Source organism: Rhinopithecus bieti, unplaced genomic scaffold, assembly GCF_001698545.2.
Source record: "Rhinopithecus bieti isolate Rb0 unplaced genomic scaffold, ASM169854v2 scaffold_1012, whole genome shotgun sequence".
NCBI classification, from domain to species: domain Eukaryota; kingdom Metazoa; phylum Chordata; class Mammalia; order Primates; family Cercopithecidae; genus Rhinopithecus; species Rhinopithecus bieti.
Window position 1 is genome coordinate 2,345,130 of NW_016803312.1, and position 22,905 is coordinate 2,368,034.

The 22,905-nt window shown below is 49.1% G+C and overlaps 1 protein-coding gene and 1 long non-coding RNA gene across 11 annotated transcripts in view; one reads left to right on the forward strand and one right to left on the reverse strand.

Annotated features, from left to right (window-relative positions):
• Positions 1-22,425, forward strand: part of FRMD4A (FERM domain containing 4A) — a 367,189-nt gene extending 344,764 nt beyond the window's left edge. For 5 of the 10 annotated variants that reach the window (XM_017874473.1, XM_017874468.1, XM_017874454.1 and 2 more), the window contains 7 exons: positions 2,039-2,267; positions 4,814-4,870; positions 7,785-8,022; positions 8,857-9,024; positions 10,899-11,782; positions 13,861-13,957; positions 21,279-22,425. In XM_017874473.1, the coding sequence (XP_017729962.1) occupies positions 2,039-2,267; positions 4,814-4,870; positions 7,785-8,022; positions 8,857-9,024; positions 10,899-11,782; positions 13,861-13,957; positions 21,279-21,381 (1,776 nt within the window). In that variant the 3' untranslated portion in view covers positions 21,382-22,425. Of the gene's footprint in view, positions 1-2,038; positions 2,268-4,813; positions 4,871-7,784; positions 8,023-8,856; positions 9,025-10,898; positions 11,783-13,860; positions 13,958-16,359; positions 16,432-21,278 lie in introns of all 10 variants that reach the window. The other 5 variants (XM_017874498.1, XM_017874495.1, XM_017874464.1 and 2 more) reach the window with 3 other exon arrangements.
• Positions 12,479-21,270, reverse strand: LOC108531220 (uncharacterized). Its single transcript, XR_001886103.1, has 3 exons — positions 19,514-21,270; positions 13,946-14,021; positions 12,479-13,010 (listed from the first exon to the last, which is right to left on the reverse strand). It is a non-coding gene; the product is annotated as an uncharacterized LOC108531220 (long non-coding RNA).
• Positions 22,426-22,905: the final 480 nt, after the last annotated feature.

Consider the following 22,905-nt stretch of genomic DNA (forward strand, 5'->3'; position numbering starts at 1 on the left):
TCCTGCCTCAGCCTCCCAAGTAGCTGGGACTACAGGCGCCCGCCACCTCGCCCGGCTAGTTTTTTGTATTTTTAGTAGAGACGGGGTGTCACCATATTAGCCAGGATGGTCTCGATCTCCTGACCTCGTGATCCACCCGTCTCGGCCTCCCAAAGTGCTGGGATTACAGGCTTGAGCCACCGCGCCCGGCCTGTAGTTATTTTTTAGTAGAGACGGGGTTTCACCGTATTAGCCAGGATGGTCTCGATCTCCTGACCTCGTGATCCGCCCGCCTCAGCCTCCCAAAGTGCTGGGATTACAGGCTTGAGCCACCGCGCCCGGCCAGAACTTCTCCTTGATGGCAGTCTCCAGCATGGTGCATTGTGCCCACAGGCAAGGATATTTTACTGAGCCACCAAACAGGAAGATCTGTTGATTCTAGCAAACAGTTGATCTCCTCCCATTTGGCTAGATCAGTTCCCATCAAACGTCAGCGTGTCTGTGAATTTCCTAGGGCAAGATGTGTGCTCTCTCCCTGGCCTTGAGAAGCTGCCAATGCATTTGTCCTGGGTTTACTAGCTGTGGGGTTAGGCAAACATTCTACCTCTCCTGCAGGCTCCCAAGTATGCCTACCTTGCAGGACCCTGTCAGTGAGACAGCTCACTGCTCAAAATCTCAACCAACAAAGTGCTGTTTAGAGCTAGCTGTCATCCAGAGGGGGTTTACTAGGGAAGAGAGGAAATAGAAAAATGAACAATCTGACACTTTGCGGGGAATTCTGCATTCACCCCCAAATCCTCACACACACATGCACGAGCTGCCTCGCCCCATCCCTCAGCAGCTGGTGTACATGCATCTGCAGAGGAGAGGCTTGGTCAGCACAGAGGACAACAGCAAACATGCTGTCTAGGTGTCATCCGCTAGGTCCACCAGGCATTTTTGACAGCCACAGCTTCATTCTTCCCAGTCCCCAAACTCTGTTTGAGGAGAATCTCATCCATCTGTACTTCTTGGCAAAAGGAAGGATGGAGGTGGGGGAGAGCTACAATAACAAGATGGGAAGGACATTAATGAGCTGGGGGGGGGGACTGCCTCCACCACCACCCACTGTCCATCCATGCCCCTTGAAGGGCCCAGGTGTAGCCCAGCAGAGTATCCATGAATAGGCAGATGGGGAAGGGACAGCCAGAGCTTGCAAAGTGAGCTCCCAAGGCCGGGCGTGGTGGCTCACACCTGTAATCCCAGCACTTTGGGAGGCCAAGGCGGAAGGATAGCCTGAGGTCAGGAGTTTGAGACCAGCCTGGCCAACACAGTGAAACCCCATCTCTACTAAAAATACAAAAATTAGCCGGGTGTGGTGGCAGGTGCCTGTAATCTCATCTGCTTGGGAGGCTGAGGCAGGAGAATCGTTTGAACCTGGGGGGCAGAGGTTGCAGTGAGCTGAGATTGCACCACTGCACTCCAGCCTGGGTGACAGAGCAAGATCCATCTCAAAAAAGCTCCCGAAAGACACGCGGGTGAGTGGGGATACGGGGAAAGACAAGATGTGTGAGTCAGAGGCCTGTGGGTTAGATGCACGTGAGGGGCACACAGTATGTGAGTCAGAGGCCCGTGCATTAGCTTCATGTGTGTGAGTTCCTTGGTAGCAAGTCCACAGAGAAGAATGGCATAAAGAAACTAAAAATCATGCTGCATCCTACATCCAAAATGGAAAGGAAGTGGCAACCAAATGGGCTGTGACTCTCCGCAAAGGCTTTGGTTTGTCTTGATGAAGTCAAGTGATCCCTAGACCTGCAGTGTGGGAACTCTGTTCTCAGTGATGGTGACAGTGTTCAGACCAACACTTATCTCCGGAAAGTAAGAGGAGCAAGGGTTACAACAGTGGGTGTGTCTGGGGACTTCAGTGGGTGAAGATTTTAGGAGTGGAGCTACTTTTAAGAGTGTATCCCAAGGAACTGAGCTTGCCTTGGGGAGGGGACAGGGACCTTGAGGAGGGGAGGATGAGTGTCTCCCTGCTCAGCATCCCCAGTAACACAAACCAGCGCTTTCCCTCCCACAGGAAGCTGAGCTGGAACGCCTGGAACGAGAGTTTGCCATTCAGTCCCAGATTACAGAGGCTGCCCGCCGCCTAGCCAGCGATCCCAACGTCAGCAAAAAACTGAAGAAACAAAGGAAAACCTCGTATCTGAATGCACTGAAGAAACTGCAAGAGATTGAAAATGCAATCAATGAGAACCGCATCAAGTCTGGAAAGAAACCCACCCAGAGGGCTTCGCTGATCATAGACGGTCAGTGCCAGCTGGGCTGTCCCCACCCCACTCCCACGCCCGGGCCCCGGGAACCAGACGCCAGGTCCCACGAGTGGCCCCTGCATGACCTGAGCAGCCACCTAACTGCCCACTGCCTTCATTTGTCCATCCATAAAATGAAGCGAGTAAGGCCTGATCCCACGTGAGAGAAACCAAGTGGATGCAGACACAGATGAAGGGATTGTATGAATCAAACTTGGTATCACTGTTGGCTTCCCACCTGGGAGAACCTGCGGCCAGGAGCTAGCATTCTTCTCGGCCCTCACTGTGAACTTAGCTGAGTTGACTAGGCTAGCCCAGGCTCTGACACTTAGGGACCTGAGCGCCCCTACTCAATCTGGAAGGACGGGGGGGCTGGGGTACACAGCAGCAGTGATCCCTCTCTTCGAGCAGCCTCTGCCAACCCGCTGGCCCCTGTACTTCCAGGGGCCTCCTATCCCAAGAGCTGAGGCTTGGGGAGACGGGACCATCTGATTGTCTGGAACCCTGAGCTCCAGTCAGGGGTAGGGAATTTGGGTGATGACCTTTGGTAAACTGTGGAAGGAAATCCCCGAGTATCCACCCACAAAGCATCAAGTCCCCTAAACTGTTAGAATCCTTCTTGTCTAAGTCAGTGAATTATCGAAAATATAAATCAAGCTTTCCTCCAACCGTATGCGTATTTAAACTACCTTTGCTCTAGAAAGACAGAAAGTTGAATAGTGGTTACTATGGGGGTTAGGGCACAGGGGAATGAGGAGTTAATGCTTAATGGATACAGAGTTTCAGTCTGGAAAAATGAAAATATTATTCAAACAGAAGATGGATGGTGGTGATGGTTGCACAACAGTGTGAATGTAGTTAATGCCAATGAACTGTACACTTAAAAATAGTTAAGCTGGGCCTGGGCGCAGTGGCTCACACCTGTAATCCCAACACTTCAGGAGGTCGAGGCGGGCGGATCACCTGAGGTCGGGAGTTCAAGACCAGCCTGACGAACATGGAGAAACCCTGTCTCTACTAAAAATACAAAAATTAGCCAGGTGTGGTGGTGCATACCTGTAATCCCAGCTACTCAGGAGGCCGAGGCAGGAAAATCATGTGAACACGGGGGGCGGAGATTGCAGTGAGCTGGGATGGTGCTGGTGCCATTGCACTCCAGCCTTGGCAGCAAGAGCAACACTCTGTCTCAAAAAAAAAAAAAAAAGAAAGAAAAGCAGTTAATCTGGGCATGTTGGCATGCACCTGTAGTCCCAGCTACTCAGGAGCCTGAGGCAGTAGGATCGCTTGAGCCAGAGGTTTGAGACTTTAGTCTGCTATGATTATGCCTATGAGTAACCATGCATTCCAGCCTGGGCAATATAGTAAGACTCCATGTCTGAAAAAAAAAAAATGTTAACATGGTAAATGTGATGTTATATATATTTCACCACAATTACATAGATGGATATAGACAGATACAGATTTGCAGCCTAAACTCGTGGGCACCTTAGGGTAGCAATGATGTGCTGAAGATTCCAAGATGCTGAAGTCAGAGCTCCTGGTTGCTCACAGTCCATCATGCAACAAGAATAAAGTGAATTCCTAGTTAAAAAGAGAAGTTTTAAAAATTCCTTTGCTCTAGGAAATTTGGAATAACCATCTTTCCCTATCTCATCTTGTTGTCCTTGGCCAAGACCACACAACCTTTCCCCCACCTCCTAGTAAAGCTCCCTCAACCTCTTTCTGATGTTCCATTTGAGATCCTCTGCGCCCTCCAAGGCAGTTAGGGGTTCCCTACAGAAACATCGAAGGGCCCTCTGGAACTAGAAGAGTAATTAACATTCTTGCTAGTTCCTTAGCATATTATTTTAAGAGGTAAAACACCAAACTTGGAACCTGAAGACTAGGGACCTTTGCTTGCGTTGCCAGCAAGCAAAACCACCTCAGACAAACCACTCTTCCCTTCCTACCCCTCAGTTTCCCCAGCAGTGAAACAGGGAGGATTATTTTACTATCTCCCTTTTGGGCGTGTTCTCCTGGTTAATTGAATGGCATCTATAAAAATAAGCTTTGGAGAGATGGAGCCTGTATTTAGCACGCTTGTTTTCTCTACTAATGACTTACAAAGTTTGTTGAGAAGCCATTTATTGCCACAGAAGCAAAGCAAAGTCCCTACCCTAGTTTCACATTTGTAGAATAAAAAGCAGTTTGCGTCCTTTGGTTTCGCTGGTACATGCCCTGGGTTTGTGCAGGGACAATGATGTGGTTTAATCGGGCTGGGGCAGCCTTTATATTCAATATGAAGCCACTCTGCATTGCAGTATTCTGTGAAACCAGGGCACAAACAAAGGCTAGGGCACATGGCAGTGTCGGGGTGGGGAGCTGAGCCAGTGACCCACCACAGGGACTGTCAAACACCCAACAGCATTTGTATTGTATCTAGTGGGTTCTTTCTGGTTAGGAAGAGAAAGGTATGAGGTGGTGGTAGACAGGCTGTTTTTACAGATAGGGCTTTGTTGAAGGAATGTGCTGAACTCATAGGCTATTGCTTTTTGTCTTCTCAGATGGAAACATTGCCAGTGAAGACAGCTCCCTCTCAGATGCCCTTGTTCTTGAGGATGGTAGGTTTATGCATTTCCTGCTTACAAACCTGGAGCTCAGAGTAAACAGAGATGAATTTGTATGTAGTCTGGGGATTGCTTTGTGTAAAGGCAAGAGCCAGGCCAAAAGACAGCTGGGTTCCCTGCAAGCTCTCTCATTTCCCAGTATTCACCTATTTGGTTGGGAGTGGGTAGGTGCTGCATAAACCCATGTATATTAGAGCTTTTCATCAGTGAGTGGTGCTTTACTTTTTTAGAAACCAAAAACTTTTTTTTTTTTTTAAGGCAGGGTCTCACACTATTGCCCAGGCTGGAGTGCAGTGGCATGATCTCGGCTCACTACAACCTCTGCCTCCTAGGCTCAAGTGACTCTTCCACCTCAGCCTCCCTAGTAGCAGAGACTACAGCGTGCCACCACACCTGGCTAATTTTTGTTTTTTTTTTTTTGTAGAGACTGGGTTTGCCATGTTGCTCCTGGACTCAAGCGACACACCCACCTCGGCCTCCCAAAGTGCTGGGAGGATTACAGGCAAGAGCCTCCATATCCGGCCCAAAACCACATTTTTAGCTAGGCAGAGAATCTACACACTAGTCATAGCTTCCTTTTGAGTATTCATAGTGTCTAGAGGAAAAGGGTAGAAATTGATTTAGATCACAAGTCAAAGATTGAAACTCACTAGGAGAGTCTAAAGATCGTGAGAAGAAATGGAACAAACCTACTGTTGCTTCCCAAGGCAGTAGTGAAAGCAAGAGGGGAGGTATCCTGGTAAACACACGCTCAGGCTGGAAAACTGTCTTCTTATTTCCCATTGAACTCTGAAAACCTGGCAGTTAGCAGGATATTTTCTTGGGAAATTCTTAAGAAAACAGAACTCGTCCCTCCCCCAACCCCCGCCACCACCATACGTAGGGGAAGTAAGAATTCCAAACCCAGAACCATGTGAGAATACTCCAGTGGATGTTTAACCATCACACTGGGAGGCGGGTGCATTAATTATATGGAAATATATTAAGTGGCAGTTAATTTTTTTGCCCTGTAGGGAGACTTCAGGCAGGCAGTGATAAGTGGCTGTTCAGATGGGAAACATAAAAGGTCCACACTAGTCATAGTAATAATGATAATTGCAATAATAATAATGATTGCTCTTGATGTGGGGAAAGTCTGGCGGGTTATTTACCCAGTCACCTTGGCTGTGCTATTAGAAATCAGACTGGAATATACTTGTCTGCTTCATTACACACGGGGGAGGCCATTGGGCTACAAGGAAACGGGGGGCTTGAGCATCAGAGATCCCAGCCCTGTGGTTGGCCTCTGAGTACCCCAGTCTCTCCTGGAAAGGGAACAAGAAAAATTGAGAGAGATTCCTTGGTAATAGAGGGGTGCCGGGAGCAATAGGTAATGTCAGTGGGTAGTTTGGAGTGGGTAATGTCAGTGGGTAATTTTTGTGATTCCAGCTGCTTCCCCGTGTTCCGGATGCAGACCCTAGACTTCCTCACAGGTGTCAGCACATCCTTTTGCATGCCACGGTCCCACTGCAGGCTGTCTTTCTAGGGACTCTTCCTTTACTGATTTGAGGGCAAAGGAGGAGTGGGTGCATACTGGGTGTCCATGGCTGGGGGACTGAGAATTAGGCGGTGAAACGAGTCACTGGAAATGGATTTAGGGGCAAGTGAATGGTAGTTGGTTGTTTGTAAGGTTTGCTTCTGTGCTTTTTTCCCCTCCACCTCCCGTTTCTGCCTTCCCTGTGAAGCCTGAATCGTTCCCTCCCCTCTCTTCTCAATGCTGACTTGCCCCAGCCTGAAGTCTTCATTCATCCCCCTCTTTAGTCTCTAGTTTTAGAACACTGCCAGGTGAATAGTTCTAAAACAGGATTTTTCACCCTGATGCATCCGTGCTTAAGACGTTGCAAAGTTTTCCTGTGACTTTTCAAAATCTCAACTCCTTAGCTCAGAATTCCAGGCCCCCGTCAGTCAGACTCTTGGCTCACATGTGCACACAGAAGGCGGCTGTGCTGACCAGAGCTCCTCCCTCACTCCTCCTGCCCCACCTCACCAGCCCCTGCCCGGCCAGATGTGCCTGCAGCTGGTACCCTGCCGTCAGGGCCTCCACACTTTGGTTCAAGGCCTTCCTTCCTTCTCCTCTTTGCCTGCCCACTGCTCAAGCCCCTTCAAGACCAGCCTCTCCCACAGCACCTCCTAGACTCACTGCATTTGCTTTTTCTGAAAGTCCTCTAGCACACTGACGTGTTAGATCATTCCTTTCCCGGAGGGAGGGAATCATTTATTAATACATAATCTTTGTAGCTCATCTCCTTAAAGAAGTTAAGGCAGTTTCAAACTTAAAATATACAGAATTAAAAGAGAATAAACACAGCTCTGGGGAAAAAAGCAAAGAGTAGACACCCGATCCACCCAGCAGGTATTTACAATGGACATATAGACCCTCATTCATTTTTTTTTCTCCAACCAATATTTATCAAGCACCTACTATGTGTCAGCTGAGGATCTAGCAGCAAATGAAACAGACAAAACTCTCCGGGAACTCAGACCCTGCCAAAGTGAATTAGATGCTTAGCATCTGTTGAAAGACAACACTAGAGCAGTAACTACATTTTGCTGTTTGGCGTGAAGCAGTCATTTGTTGGTGGTATTTAATGACGTTCAGACTTCACTCCATTCATGTCTCATCAAAAGCGACACGTCTCTTCCCATGCAATCCCGCCTGCAGTGGAGGTTTGGCTTGCCCTGGTTTGGTTTGACTTGTCTTGACTTGTCTTGGCAACTGGGGAAGAGTCTCAGGGTTTCTCATTACAGGGGTGAAGGTGTGGGTTTGGCTGTATGGCTCCAAGGTGCGGGTGGATGGGGGTGGGGGCTCTGTCTCAGCCTGTGGGAAGGATGGCCGGGGCTCAGTTCCTCTCTTCCTGTCTTTGTGCAGAAGACTCTCAGGTTACCAGCACAATATCCCCCCTACATTCTCCTCACAAGGGACTCCCTCCTCGGCCACCATCGCACAACAGGCCTCCTCCTCCCCAGTCCCTGGAGGGACTCCGACAGATGCACTGTCACCGCAGCGACTATGACAGGTCACCCATCAAGCCCAAAATGTGGAGTGAGTCCTCTTTAGATGAACCCTATGAGAAGGTCAAGAAGCGCTCCTCTCACAGCCATTCCAGGTGAGCTGCGTCGTGAATGACGCCAAATGAGGCCACCGTCCACGCTCTGGAACAATCAAAGGGCTGTCCCAAGTAGCATCCACGATGACAAAACCCACGTCAACCTAGTTCCTCCCTCTGGGGTTTGCCTTTCACGGGGCTGTGCTCACAGCGCCCTCTGCTGCCGACCCTGTTGAGGTACATTTTTGTGACTCAGAAATTGGGGCTTTGGCCCACAATCCACGTGATGACAGATGGTTTGAATGCTGTTAAATTCCAGAGGAATTAATTAGGAAATCTCAGGCAGCGCTATTCTGAAATGGCAAGTGAAAGTCCACTCGGAGCAATTGCAGTGGTTCAGAACTCCACCCCCTCATCCAGCAGAATTCTCCAGCCAAGCAGCTGTAATCCAAGCTGTGTATTATCAGCTCATTACTGGGCTGACCTTGCAGGGATTTTTTTTTTTTTGGAAGGCATTTGGGTCTGCTTCTCTGTTTTTCTCATTTCCTTTAATCACCCTACCAAGCTCCAAGGGGGTGCCGGGACAGGTAAATATTTGTTTCTTGGAAAACAAAAACTGTAAGGGCAGGACAGTCACACTGCCTGATACAGAGAAGGCTGACCAGGGTCTTTGTCTCGTATTGCCTAGGTAGGGAGTGGGGAGGGTGTTCAGGGACCAGGACTCTACCCACTGCTGGGGAAAGGCTGAGAACCACAGTAGACGTCTGACCAAGCAAGGTGGGAGTCACGGGCGAGCTTTCCCCACATGCTGGGATCAATGTCCTGAACTAGCCAGACCCCCAGGACAGGTGCTGTCTGTCTGGCGGTGACTACATGGCATCCTTGGCTTTGCAGCAGCCACAAGCGCTTCCCCAGCACGGGAAGCTGTGCGGAAGCAGGCGGAGGAAGCAACTCCTTGCAGAACAGCCCCATCCGCGGCCTCCCGCACTGGAACTCCCAGTCCAGCATGCCGTCCACGCCAGACCTGCGGGTCCGGAGTCCCCACTATGTCCATTCCACGAGGTGAGTCTGCCTGGCCTTTGGGCCACCTCCCTGCTCAGACCAGGCCTTCCTTTTTAAAACTGGGCATTGCCAGCCCCAAGCTGGCTCAAATAATGGAGGAGCTACAGTCAGACCTGAACCCGGGAGGATAAATGAAGCAGAATAAAAAAAACCAAGCTGGCAGCAGTCAACCCCCATTAGCCAAGAGACCCATGCAGAGGGCACTTGGAGCCAGCCAGAGAATCCCTGGGCTCCTGGAGACAGGGAGCATGAAAAGTTTCCTCATCAAAGCAGAGGCAGCAGAGGCTGGATGGGTTAGCATGGGAAGAGCTCTTACATCTTTCTACTGAGGCCTAAATTTATGCTGGACTTCCTTTAGTGCCTCAAAATGTAAATTCATAAAGAGCAAAAGAGCCAGGCAAAAATGAGGCTTCAGTGAATCACACCTTCTTTTTATTGGTTTGTTTGGTTTTTGTTTTGGTTTTTTTTCTTGAAATGGAGTCATGCTGTCACCCCAGCTGGAGTGCAGTGGTGCCATCTCGGCTCACTGCAACCTCTGCCTCCCGGGTTCAAGCGATTCTCCTGCCTCAGCCTCCTGAGTAGATGGAATTATAGGCATCTACCACCATGCCTGGCTAATTTTTGTATTTTTTAGTAGAGACGGGGTTTCACCGGGTTGGCCAGGCTGGCCTCGAATTCCTGACCTCAGGTGATCCACCCGCCTTGCCCTCCCAAAGTGCTGGGATTAGAGGCGTGAGCCACCACTCCTAGCCACATCTTCTTTTTCTAAAAAGAAGCAAACCAGATCACAGAGGGCCACGTGATGGAGACTTTCAACCCCTTCTGAGTGGCAGTCAGAAGTGGGACTCACCTCTTCCTGTGCTTGGCCAGTGGGGCCGCTGTGAATTTCACATGCAGTCCCAGCATCAGGCAACATCATCTGTCATGTGATAGTGTTTCACACTTCCCTGAGCCCTGAGTGGACTCACACGAGCAGAATGAATTATAGATAAAGTAATGGTGTGGTGAGTATTTGCATCATTCTTTAATTATCTCATTTGCCACCAACCTTCTATTTCCCAGTTTTCACAGGAAAGGGGAGTCTATTTATATGGATTATGTAATAGTATTTGGTTAAATTACATGAAGGGCCTCTGTAGGACTGCTTTTTGATCTCACCTGTAAATACGGACATTTCATCTGGTTTGTGTTTTGTCTTTTTTTTTTTTTCAAGAGAGACAGGGTCTTGCCCTGTTGCCCAGGCTGGAATGCAGTGGTTTGATCACAGCTTACTGCATCCTCAAGTGATCCTACCTCCTCAGCCTCCTGACTAGCTGGGACCATGGGTGTACAACACTACACCCAGCTAATTTTCTAATTTTTTGGTAAGAGATGAGGTCTTACTATGTTGCAGAGCGTGGTGTCAAATTCCCAGGCTCAAGTAATTCTTCAGCCTCCTGAAGCACTGGGATTACAGGCGTGGACCACTGTGCCCAGCCCTATCTGATTTAACCATAATACTAGAGGAATGATTCTGTGGTTCTGTGTCTATAGAATCATTTTACACTTAAAACAAACAAACAAACAAACAAAAAAACCCCAAAAATCGAAACCCTTCTGTGAGTCCTAGCTTCAGTCCCGCTTCCCACTGGGAATCAAGGTGGAGAAGCGAGGTTCGCCTCCCGCCACAACCGGCAGTTTCATTCACTGGAAACAACAGGCAGTTCCCGGATCCCTGGGGCAGCCCTGCTGAGTGAGACTCTCTGGCTTGCTGGGCTGGGGCCTGAGCCTGTGTGGAGGCCCTCAGTGCCCTTCTCAGGTCCCCCTCCTCCCCGGAGCACCCCTCCTTGGGCCCACCCCCCACCCCCAGACCAACCCGGGCCGTCTCCTGGCAGGTCGGTGGACATCAGCCCCACGCGACTGCACAGCCTTGCACTGCACTTTAGGCACCGGAGCTCCAGCCTGGAGTCCCAGGGCAAGCTCCTGGGCTCGGAGAACGACACCGGGAGCCCCGACTTCTACACCCCGCGGACTCGTAGCAGCAATGGCTCGGACCCCATGGACGACTGCTCGTCGTGCACCAGCCACTCGAGCTCGGAGCACTACTACCCGGCGCAGATGAACGCCAACTACTCCACGCTGGCCGAGGACTCGCCGTCCAAGGCGCGCCAGCGGCAGAGGCAGCGACAGCGGGCGGCGGGCGCACTGGGCTCGGCCAGTTCGGGCAGCATGCCCAACCTGGCGGCACGCGGGGCGCAGGGGCGCCGGGGCGCCGGGGGCGGTGTGTACCTGCACAGCCAGAGCCAGCCCAGCTCGCAGTACCGCATCAAGGAGTACCCGCTGTACATCGAGGGCGGCGCCACGCCGGTGGTGGTGCGCAGCCTGGAGAGCGACCAGGAGGGCCACTACAGCGTCAAGGCTCAGTTCAAGACCTCCAACTCCTACACGGCGGGCGGCCTGTTCAAGGAGAGCTGGCGCGGCGGCGGCGGCGACGAGAGCGACACGGGCCGCCTGACGCCGTCGCGATCGCAGATCCTGCGGACTCCGTCGCTGGGCCGCGAGGGTGCCCACGACAAGGGCGCGGGCCGTGCTGCCGTCTCAGACGAGCTGCGCCAGTGGTACCAGCGTTCCACCGCCTCGCACAAGGAGCACAGCCGCCTGTCGCACACCAGCTCCACCTCCTCAGACAGCGGCTCGCAGTACAGCACCTCCTCCCAGAGCACCTTCGTGGCGCACAGCAGGGTCACCAGGATGCCCCAGATGTGCAAAGCCACGTCAGGTGAGAAGGGGCGGCCGGCCGCACGTGGGAAGAAGGCCTGGGGGCGAACTGCTCGCTGGTGTCAAGGGCTGCTGCCGGGAGGTACCCTTAGAATTGGGTGCAGTGAGGAACGGGAGTCATTAATTCTGGGAACCCTGCTGTCAGATGCGGGAGACTTGAGGTCTTTCAGGCCTTTGTTGACCCCCCACCCCGCCCCCGCCCTGTTCTTACCCTAATCTTGCACGTAAGGGTGCACCTGACCCTCCAGAGTGCACTGGGCCAGCCCCCCCATTTCCCCTTGTAAGGACAGAAATCTAAGAAACTTAGGTAATGTCTGTCTCCGGGTTTATCCAACCAAAGGTGAGTCTTTTACCCTAGTGAGGAGAGGATTCCAGTGAAAGCCCACAGCTGTAGCTTGCAAAGGAAGCTGGGTTGGGGATGGGCTTGGGTCAAGTCTAAAGATTTGGCCAGTGTCTCCCCAGATGGGGGCAGACTGGCTAATAAACAGAGTGCCAGAGCTGGGCATTTGACAGTATTCTTGACTGCTCCTGGCTTTCCCTTTTCGATCATGATAAGCCGCAGCCACAAACTATATTTTTGTTAAATGTCTTCAATATCCTTGATGGTATGTCTGAAAATTTCCCTCATATTCTTGTAGTCGAGAGCATTGGGTGGTATTGAATCAAGTTTAAAAAAAAAAATGGAAGAACCCACCCATTCCTTTAAGTTACATTTAATAACAGTGGCAATGACCAACACTGAGCAGTTGCCTTGTGCTCTGGTCACAGCACTGGCTTATTAACATACTCTTACCACTCAGAGAGAGGGACACTGAGAACAACAGAAATGGTAAACATTGTAAGAACAGAATGAGAGTCAGAAGCAAATGGGAGGAACTCTGAGTCAGGAATTTGGCAAAGATCAGGGGAAACAGTGACCTGAGATAATGGGGGGGTTCATCTTTGGGGAACTGTAGGAAATTCTTGGTGCCTGGAGACAGCAGGGCAAAGAGGAAGAACCTGGCTGCCCAAGTGAGCCAGGCTCCAGCATTCTATCCCCACATCCCCGTGGACATGTTTATTAGGGTCCATTGGCCAAATGACAAGCTCCAGAGATCAGGTAATAGTGGGTTTTCCGGGGACTTCAAGGTCCTAGAACCTTCTTTATGTTCCTTCTTCATCTGTAAAATAGCCCAGTGAAATTTGCCATTGATTCCCCAGGAAGATCTTGAGTATGATCATCTGTGACCCTATTAGATAAAGAACCAACATGTTGTAAATATCTCCAACAAACAGGAAGGTTTATGTTCTATCAGTCAAAATTGCAGCACTTGTCTGGTAGATTTGCTTTATGTAAAGAGATTAGGTGGATCTTTTGGAACATATTTTAGACTAAAATTTTTAAGAAGCTGTATTTGAGGTTTACTCATGGAAAACATTCCATTACCAAAAAAGCAAAGGATGCATTTAAGTAGGATTGACTTCCTACTAAATCTTTCCAACTGGACTTCCATACGGCCTACATCAGTAAATGCCTAGTGCTCAGGTTTGGATGAGCTATTAAAAGCCCTGCTCCCTTCAAAGTGTACTACAGTAGCAATGATAAGCCTGAAACAGCAGAGAGAACAGGCTCTGAGAACGTTTCTGGATGCCCTCTCTTCACAATGGAGAGAAACAATTTCACAACGGGGCTACGCTGCAAATGCCCTGGGGCCAGAGAAATATGTCATCCCTGTATGAGCCCTGCTCAGGTCTCACTCAAAGGACTATGTGGACATCAGGTTCCTTGCTGTTAAAGCTGTCACCATCCCTGTGGCCACTTCCTGGTGGCAAAGTGGGGACCTAGGATCCCAGGTCAACTTGACTTAGAATGAAGGTGCATGGTAGTGGGGAGAAAATAGAATTGCTGGGATGCAGAGATGGTTCCCCACTGTGACCATGCCATAAGGATGTCCAGACCCTGCCCTGGGGTCCTTTCCAGTATCCCTGGAAATGGTGACCTCTGGCCACTGGGTTGGTGTTGGCCAACAGGTCACAAGCTCCTCCACCTGTGTCTGATCCCTGTCTGCTCTCTGCCTTTCTTGCACCACCTGCATATAGCTGCCTTACCTCAAAGCCAGAGAAGCTCGACACCGTCAAGTGAAATTGGAGCCACTCCCCCAAGCAGCCCCCACCACATCCTAACCTGGCAGACTGGGTGAGTTCTCCTTCCATGTTCTTCACTGTGTCAGCTCGAAAGAGTGTCATAGATAATTCAGATCCTAGTGGCATAAGGATAAGTCAGTAAATGGATGATGAGCGTTCGTCACTGGGAAGTGTCTTCAAGAGAAGCCCCATGATCCACTGTCACCTCTTCCTACTCCTTTCCCTCGCTGTGCCTTTATAGAGGTGAATTGTCCGTGTTCTCTTAAAGTAGACGGTGGTCCTTGGTACGTGGGGAGATGGAAGCAGGAAGTGGGACTGTGCTTCTTTGGTCAGATTTCCAGACAGCATTTGATTTCAGTTGGGATTATAGCCAGGCACGAATATCAGGGGGAGAAAGCGAGCTGAAGACAGCAAATACCCTGAGAGGCAGATGAAACAGCCACTGTCTTAAGATGTCTCAGGGTGCAAGAAAAAAGGCTGTGTCCTGGCCAAGCACTTGCTCTTGATCAACACACAAAGGAGATCAGGCGCCCTGAAGCCTTCAGCAGAAGCTGTACACAGCAAAATAAATGAAACCGAAAGGCAGCTCTTTTGATAGCCTGACATGTTCGCCTACAGCATTATCATCTCGGGGCCAGTGAGGCTGTTCTGACCTAGTGGAGGGTCTGGCAGACACAGGTAACCCACCTGCCTCTTCTGTTGCCCCTGAGACATCACCTCTAAGTAGATGTTAGGTTCTGTCAACATCTGTTGGTTAGAGGAGTAAGGAGTCCCCTTCCTTGGTTTGGTGGAACATCAGGGGGATGTCTGGGAAAATCTGACAACTGGCTGTAAGTTGAATCATGAGAAAAGCACAATTCCAGAATTGGCTCTAATGCCTGCCTTTCAGGCTCTCATACTTGGCCTTTTTTTTTTTTTTTGAGATAGAGTCTCACTCTGTTGCCTAGACTGCAGTGCAGTGGTACAATATCAGCTCACTGCAACCTCCACAGTTCAAGTGATTCTCCTGCCTCAGCCTCCCTAGTAGCTGGCATTACTAGTGTGCATCACCACACCTGGCAAATTTCTAGTAGAGACAGGGTTTCATACCACGTTGGCCAGGCTGGTCTCGAACTCCTGACCTTAGGTGATCTGCCCACCTCGGCTTCCCAAAGTGCTGGGATTATAGGCACTGGCCGGCATTTTTGTTCCTGCAGGTTTATCTGTAGTAATTTTTTACACGAGGTTTTCTGGAGCCTTCATTTTTGGCAAGAGAGAAAGGGTCCTAACACTTACTGAGTGCTTGCTGTGTACTCAGACTGGGAGCAGCTTCTAACACACAGCTCATATAATCCTTATCGTCCCCTGGCAACAGAAATACCCAGACGTTTTAGTTTCATAGATGAGGCTCAGAGGAACTAAGTGCCTGGCCCAAAGTCTGACAGCTGGAGGGAGCTGGAATCCTAGCTCTGCCTTCTGTGACCCCAAACCCTGTCTTTTCCCACTATACCGGGAGTTAAGTGTGGTCCCAAAGCAGCAGGACGTGACAGCCTCATCTGGGAGCTTATCAGAAATGCAAATTCTCAGGCTCATCTGTAACCTAAAAAAATCCAAAACTCTGGCGATGGAGCCCAGCAGGCTGCTTTCGGATAAGCCCTCCAGGTGATGCTGACATACACTCAAGTTTGACAATCACTGAACAATCCCATGCTGCCTCTGATTCCTTTTAAAATAGGGGAAACTGGAGCCCCAACTCGCTGTTCCTGTGTCTGCTCCTACTTCTTGGGCTGTCTGTCGAGCAGTAGCTGCCCCTCTGTCCTTAACTCTAGATCGTTAACACCTACTCACGTACCACCCACACCCCAGCTCTCACCTGTGTGGCCAGGCAGCCTCTGCAAGGTTTAGGGTCTAAGAGTCCCACTAAGATTAACTCATAAAAGAATGACACATCTTTCATATATATAGTATCTCCAGTGACTAAACAAGAAACTTCAGATTGCAAGATCCCTCTGTAAATCTTCCAACTTTTCTGAATCATGCCCAGTCTCACCCGATTCAAATATATGATTGTATTTGGCAACAGGCTCTGAAATGTACAAGCACTCCTCAGGGTCCTATGCATATAAGATGGTCTTGAAACTTGCCTGTTTCACCATCTACAGCTAGTGAGGACTCAAGACAAATTTGAAACAAAACAGCTATCTTGGTTCTTGCGTACTCTTTGCTATGATGTGACACGAAATGAGGCCATGGGTAAAAAGTGCCAAAGAGGGCCCATCCCTCCTACCAAATTACGTCTTTTGACTCAATTATGGGGACTGAAAGTACTGCATGACTTGTATGATCTGTTGCTAACTCAGGTATCTAATCAGTGGGCCTTTCGGATGTATTACTAAGCTGCTAATCGTGTCTGTGTCAGTTTCTCTCTGTAACATGACCTCTCTTCTCTTCCTCCTCCTGCTTTCCTTTGTTCAGAGAAGCAACGGAAAACTCACCCATTCTGGATGGGTCTGAGTCTCCACCTCACCAAAGTACTGATGAATAGAGGTACCGTAAGAGGAGTTTTGTTCCTACTGCCCATGAGTCTGTGGTCCCACATGTGCTGCTTATGTGTTGCTTTTCTCCATGTCACCGTTTCCACAAGGATACATCTGAATGCTGTATTTATGCCTTATTTCCAGATACGTGGGGAACTATATGTTTTTAGATGGAGGTTCTTACATCAGATGTTAGATATTCCCAATACTGCTTCCCAGAGTCTTGTTCTGTTGCCCAGGCTGGAGTGCAGTGGCATGATCTTGGCTCACTGCAACCTCTGCCTCCCAGGTTCAAGCGATTCTCCTGCCTCCCAAGTAGCTACAGGTGCACACATGGCTAATTTTTGTATTTTTAGTAGACACGGGGTTTTGCCATGTTGGCCAGGCTAGTCTCGAACTCCTGACCTTAAGTGATCTGTGCGCCTGGCCCCAAAGTATGTTTTAGACTCACCATGTTCTACCTATATTCAAATATTTGTAGACATTTTACTGTTAGTAATCAGTGTCCCTGAAAAGAACAGCATTGCTGCAATGTAAGTTTCCAAGCACCAAGGGCAGACTGAGTTGATCCAGAAGCACTCCCATCGTTTCATCCCAGCATTCTTAACAGCTGTGCTGAGTACTAAAGGCTATGAGCACTGCTTTTCGAAATGTCCGTAAGCCAGCATTTTTATTGCTACCACCATCACCAGGGAGCTCGTTAGAAAGTTAGACTCCTGGGCACCACCCTGGCCTACTGAACCTAGTGTGCATTTAACAAGATTCCTGAGTGAATAAAATGCATGTCGAAATTTGCAAAGCACAGGGGCAGAAAACACCTGGTCTGGTTCCTAGCCCCAGGACCCTTACAGTCTAACTGGGACACAAGGCATTGAAATCAAATTGCCTATCAGGAGATATAGGAGATATACGAGGAGCATGAGAAACTGCCACACTTATGTATTCAGTGTTCTAAGACTTAGAAACAAAACGCTGAGAGGATTCAGAAATGAGAGGGTCACTTTTGAGTTCACGGAGATGTTATGTGAGCCTGGCTCAGAAGCCTGCGGTGGGAGGAGGGGGTTGAGACAGGGAGAGACCATTCCAAGTGCAAAAACACAGATGCACAGACAAGGGTGAGGGGTGGTTAACAGAGAGTCTTGTTTCCTGTAGAGAAAAAACTGGGCTTTTGACAAGCTCGGACAATATTGCGAAGTTGGCAGATGGGGAATTGGGGGACTGTGACTTAGGCTTTGGAAGGAAGGTAGACCACCCCCCGGCCAGTGCCAGAAAAAAGAAGAGATTTTGAGATAGGATGATGTCATGAGGTAGGAGGAATGGCCTTTTTCTCCCCCAGTATGGGAGGGCCGATCATCTCATCTGCTAAAGGTGATGGAGGTTGGGATGATAGCCAGAACTAGAATTAACCAGGTTTGAAAGAGCTGCTGTGGAAATGTAGGCACATCTGCTTGAAATATCTGCATACTACATGTGCATGCTCATGCATACATGTGTGCACACGCAGGGACACACTTACATATACTGAGCAACAGCACCTTCCCAGACCAGGTAAGACAGGATGCCTCTAGAGGGCCTCGTCCCCAACCGCAGGACTATTCAACAACCCAAGTATGTGCTACCAGTTGTTTTGTAAGTTATACATTTACAAAAATAATTCAGTTTGAAATTCCTCCCTCCCAGCAGCCCCACCTCCCTAGGCCAAGCACTTATAAACCACACAATCCTGTGAGATGTGGGTGAATTTGCCATCTGTCTGGTATCAGAGGGCCCCTGGCCAGTACACTTTGCAGGCCACACATCTCAGCATAGTCCTGGGAAAGGGCTTTCTTCCTGTGGAAAGCCCCCACAGGCACTGGCCCTCACAGATTCTGAAGTTGTCACTTCTGTGACCCAGACTGCCCAGTGCTAAGCTGCTCTGCTGGGTCACAGTTTAGAGAGCACACCTACATCTTCATCCAGCCCCAGCTCCTATTCCAGTGAATGACGGACTTAGCTTTACTAGGGCAACTATTGAGTGGCCCCATTTGTATTATTCTTTGTATTATTCATGAAGAATAAATGCTTCCTAAGTGGTCTCTCTCATTAATTTTGCTTTCATAGCACATGGCATTCCTTGACTATTACCCTAAAATTGAATTTGTACTGAAAGGCAAAGGCTTAGCTGAGCAGCCAAAACAAGGGTCTCTTCCCCCAACTTGAGAATACGAGACCAATACATGAAGCAACATTTATAGCTTTAAAACTACCTTACATACTTCAGTAATGATGGGGAAGCACTAAGAAAGATTCTGTGTAAGACATCACAATTTTGGAAAAATACATCTTTACATCTTTTCCTCCAGCTCTGTTTCCTCAGAGGCAGGAGCAGGCCAGTGGTTTCCATACTGTGGCCCCTCTGGGAGCCATCTGAGAACCAAATCACTGATCCAGATCCCAATGCCCTGTCATATATGGGTTCTGTGACCCAGAAGGAGAACAGCACAGGCCAGCTAAGGGTTAGGCTCTTCACATACCGAATAAACCACCACAGGAACCCTTAACCTCATCTACTGCCTTATCCAGACATCACTGCTTTGAACTCAGTGGTCTCTCCTTGAGCCTTTATGTTCAATACATAGTGGACTTTTGGTCCCTGTGAAGCAGGTTATATTGTCACAATTATTACTCAACTTTAACAGTAATAGCTTGAACCAGAAACTGTTCAGGAGCCAACATACAAGATAAGTCAACCTCGTTTTATAATATTAGCCTATTTAAGAGTGTTTTTCAAAGTGTGTTCTGTGGATCTTCATAGGTGATACTGTTCCAGAAGTTTTGGGGCAAACAGTAATCCAGGACTTCTCAGAACCTTTAATATATGTTTCATATACATTTACTTTTCAGGCTTCTGAAACGCAGACTCCGCAAGTGTATTTATCCATGGAACCTTTTTTTTCCCCTCAGAGCAACTCACAGGACTACTTTGGGAAACACTGGCTACAGTGGTTCCTTAGATCCCATGAAGCCCCCGAGGGAAGTTTTGTCCCAAACAGACCCAGATCATGTTCGTGTTAGAAACAAACATTTCATCAACAGTTTAAGAAACTACTTACATGTGCCAGTATTCGTTACATATGAAAAACTCAGTTTAACACGCGTAAGCAAACGAGCATGTACCAGCTGATGTCACTGGAGCCTGGGCTGGCTGGGTCTCGTTCCTTCTCTAGCTCTGCTTCCTCCTCCTGTTAACTTCGTTCTCGGGAGGAAATGACATTTTTGTAGTTTCAAAGCTCCTCAGGCACGTGGCCATTTTTGAACCAGGGATTGTGATAGGGGGACTCTCCTTGGCCCGGCCCCATTGGGTTCCTTGTCCCCTGGTCCCCCCGGGAGCGAGGATGCCGGCATGGTGGACAGCACCACCAGGACCACGTGGAATTAGGGAGAGATGCCCCCCTAGGAGAAACACAGGACCCCTGGAGGGCCCAACCACCTCTCCCCTTAGAAGTTTTTCAGTCAGGCACAATTTCAAAAGTCAGCTTAGGGTGGAAAGAAAGTTTGCAGGACAGGTGTCCCAGAAACGTCCACTTACCACCTACATATGGTAATACCCGTGGCCAGTGTCACAATCAAGGGCCTTTTCTTACTTTGCTTCTGAAGCTGGTTTATTTCTGGTGCTCCAAGCACAGGACTCTCATTAAAATCCACCAGTATGTACACAGATGCCTTGGGATTTTCCAGCTTTCATGGATTTTAAGACCAGATGAGAAACATTTACAACATCCAGTTGTTCCTAGAGAGGTTAGCAAATGAAACGGAAAGCTGGGGATGACTGCTGATTCTCGGTCGTGAAGCTGTGTTTGGTACTGAAATGCTCCTAAAACTCACCTGCTCCGAGCTACATTGGGTTAGGGTCCCCTCCTGTCACCCATCCCTCACCACTCCCCTAGCACTCCCCACAGGGAGATCAGTTGCAGGAGATGAATTCAAAGGGCTCATTCAGGATCATTGGAGAGAGGCTGTTTTTCCTAATCATGATGCCTAGTAATGACTATCGGCTTCCACCTATCTATGATTGCTTCTGGAGATTTAAGAATTACTTCTACCCAACCTAAATGGTGATACCTACCTAAAATACTTAAAAAAAAAAAAAAAAAAAAAAAAAACCCTTTATTTTCTTCTATAGACTTTCCTGTATATTTTAAATGAACACACTTTTATAATCACAAAACAATACATGTTATTTAGAATAAAGCAACGTCACCATTTTTTTTTTTTTACTTTTAAAACACAATTCAAAATACCACTGCAGTTTCACCATAGGGAAACCTCAGATTTCGAATGTTCTTCCAGGAAAGAATAAAAATGTCCTAGTGACATCTGGTTAGCCCTGGGGTCTCACGGAGGACAACCCCGGCAGCTGTCGTGGGAAAAGTCCCCTGAGGAAAGCCCGGAGAGTCTGGCTTCGGCTGCATCTGAGGATCACCTGGTGGGAGCTTTGGCAGCTCCCAGCGCTCAAACACACCCCAAACCAATTAGGCCATTGTCTCCCGAGGCGGGGCCCAGGCATGAGTATTTCTGAGAGTTCCCAGGTGCTCCCCGGATGCAGCCACGTTGAAGAACCCGTGTACTGAGTAAGCGTTACCTTCCATTTTCCTCTTTCACAAACGCTCTAGGTTTCAAGCGGCCCCTTTGTGTGGATTCTGGGGCCTTCTGTACACGCAGCACTGTTGAGGGTCTCAGGCCTCACTGCTCTGAACAGGAAAGACTCGTGGTTAGCCCAGGGCCCTGTCAAGGTGAACACATCCTTCTCAGTCTAGGCCTGGCTGAGCCCGTCCTCCTCCACTAACTGTCTCGTCTCCTTTCTTGGGCCTCCCACAGGAGCTACAATGATAGCTGTTTCCTGGATTCCTCCCTCTATCCAGAACTAGCTGATGTCCAGTGGTACGGGCAGGAAAAAGCCAAGCCCGGGACCCTCGTGTGAGCCAGCCCGGCCTAATCTGACCACCTCAACGCCATTCTGAGATCACCTCACTGCCTCTCATTTGCCTTACCCAGACGCACCGTCACCCTGCACCAGCTTCGGCCCTCAGCACTTTTTTTCTCCTGTCTCCGCATTCCCTCCCCCTCGAAAACCTGACTGAGGAGACACTCTGGAAGGTTCCGGTCCCACTGTGTGTCCCCTGGCGCTCTTGCCCATAGAGAGCCAGACACCAATCCTCAATGGCACCTTGGTGGCTTCCCTCTGCCATGACAGCCCCTAGGCCAGGAACCGTCAGGGGGGCCGGCTGGCATCCAATTCCTGCGGACAAGTAGCATTGGGAGAGAACAGGAAAGGGGACTTGAGTTACAGGGTGACCCAGAAAGACGGTCAGCTGTGTCCAGCCTGCCACCCGTACGTAGGCCAATCAAGCACTTCGTGAACAGGAGGCCTCGTGGCATATTCAGTTTACACCTGAAATACTCCTTGATGGGACAGCTTGTGGGGAGTGGCTGTGGGGGAAGGGGAGGATGAGAAAGGAAGCTCTCGACACCAGAGATGCATCAGAGGACCACAATCAGTTCTATGCTGCCAAAGATTAAAAAATAAAAACATAAAAAATTAAGAGGGGCCAAGAGGAAGACATTCTTTCTGCAAGGAAATTTCTTTTAAATTCTGAACTGCTACTACACACAAGTGTAAGTCAACCCTGTTTAAACTGGTGTCCTCTCTCTAGCCCTCTCCCTTACTGGCCCACGTCTCTCTCTGTAGAGAGCCTGAGAAACTGCCCCAATGCCACGGTAAAGACGAGGGAGTCTTGACTGGCATTGCTGACCCACAGCCACCATCCATCTGGACACAAAGGAAGAGAGACCCGCGGGAGTCATGGAGGGTACCGTTAGCCCCGGTCCATGCAGGGGGTTCAGCCAAGCCCAAGACTCAAAGCTGCTTTCCTTTCAGGATTTGTAGTAACATAAGGTGATAATGGCCAAAAGTGGTTCTCTCTCATTAAAACAAACCAGTAAAAGCGTATCCTATTTTTTTGCACAAGGTGTTTCATTTTCTTTTTTATGGGAAACCAAGGGAAAAGCACATTGCGATCCATTCAGTGTTTAACTGTTGTGGCTCATTTTCTGTTTGTTAGCACTTGTGTGACAAAAGAGCTCAGATCCGACTTCTCCCATGTGTCACTTATTCCAAGAACCCAACTATGCCCTTAGGTAGAAAGATTTGACTCATGTGTCTACTAGCCAACAGGCAGAGCAGGGTTGAAAAAAATACCAGCTCCCAAAGGGCCCATGTGTCCACATCATCACTTACTGTCATGCACCACATTTGTGTGCAGATACCAAAAGAGGAAAGAAGAAAAAAATTAATGTGTGGGAGCTGCACGTTTACATGTGTTTTAAGCTACACTTCAAACACAACTGGAAAGCCATCAATCTTCAAAGGCCTCAAAATACTTTTATAATAACAAGTGCACAACTTTAGTTGGGTTATTCAAGATGGCACAAAAGGTTTCCGCAG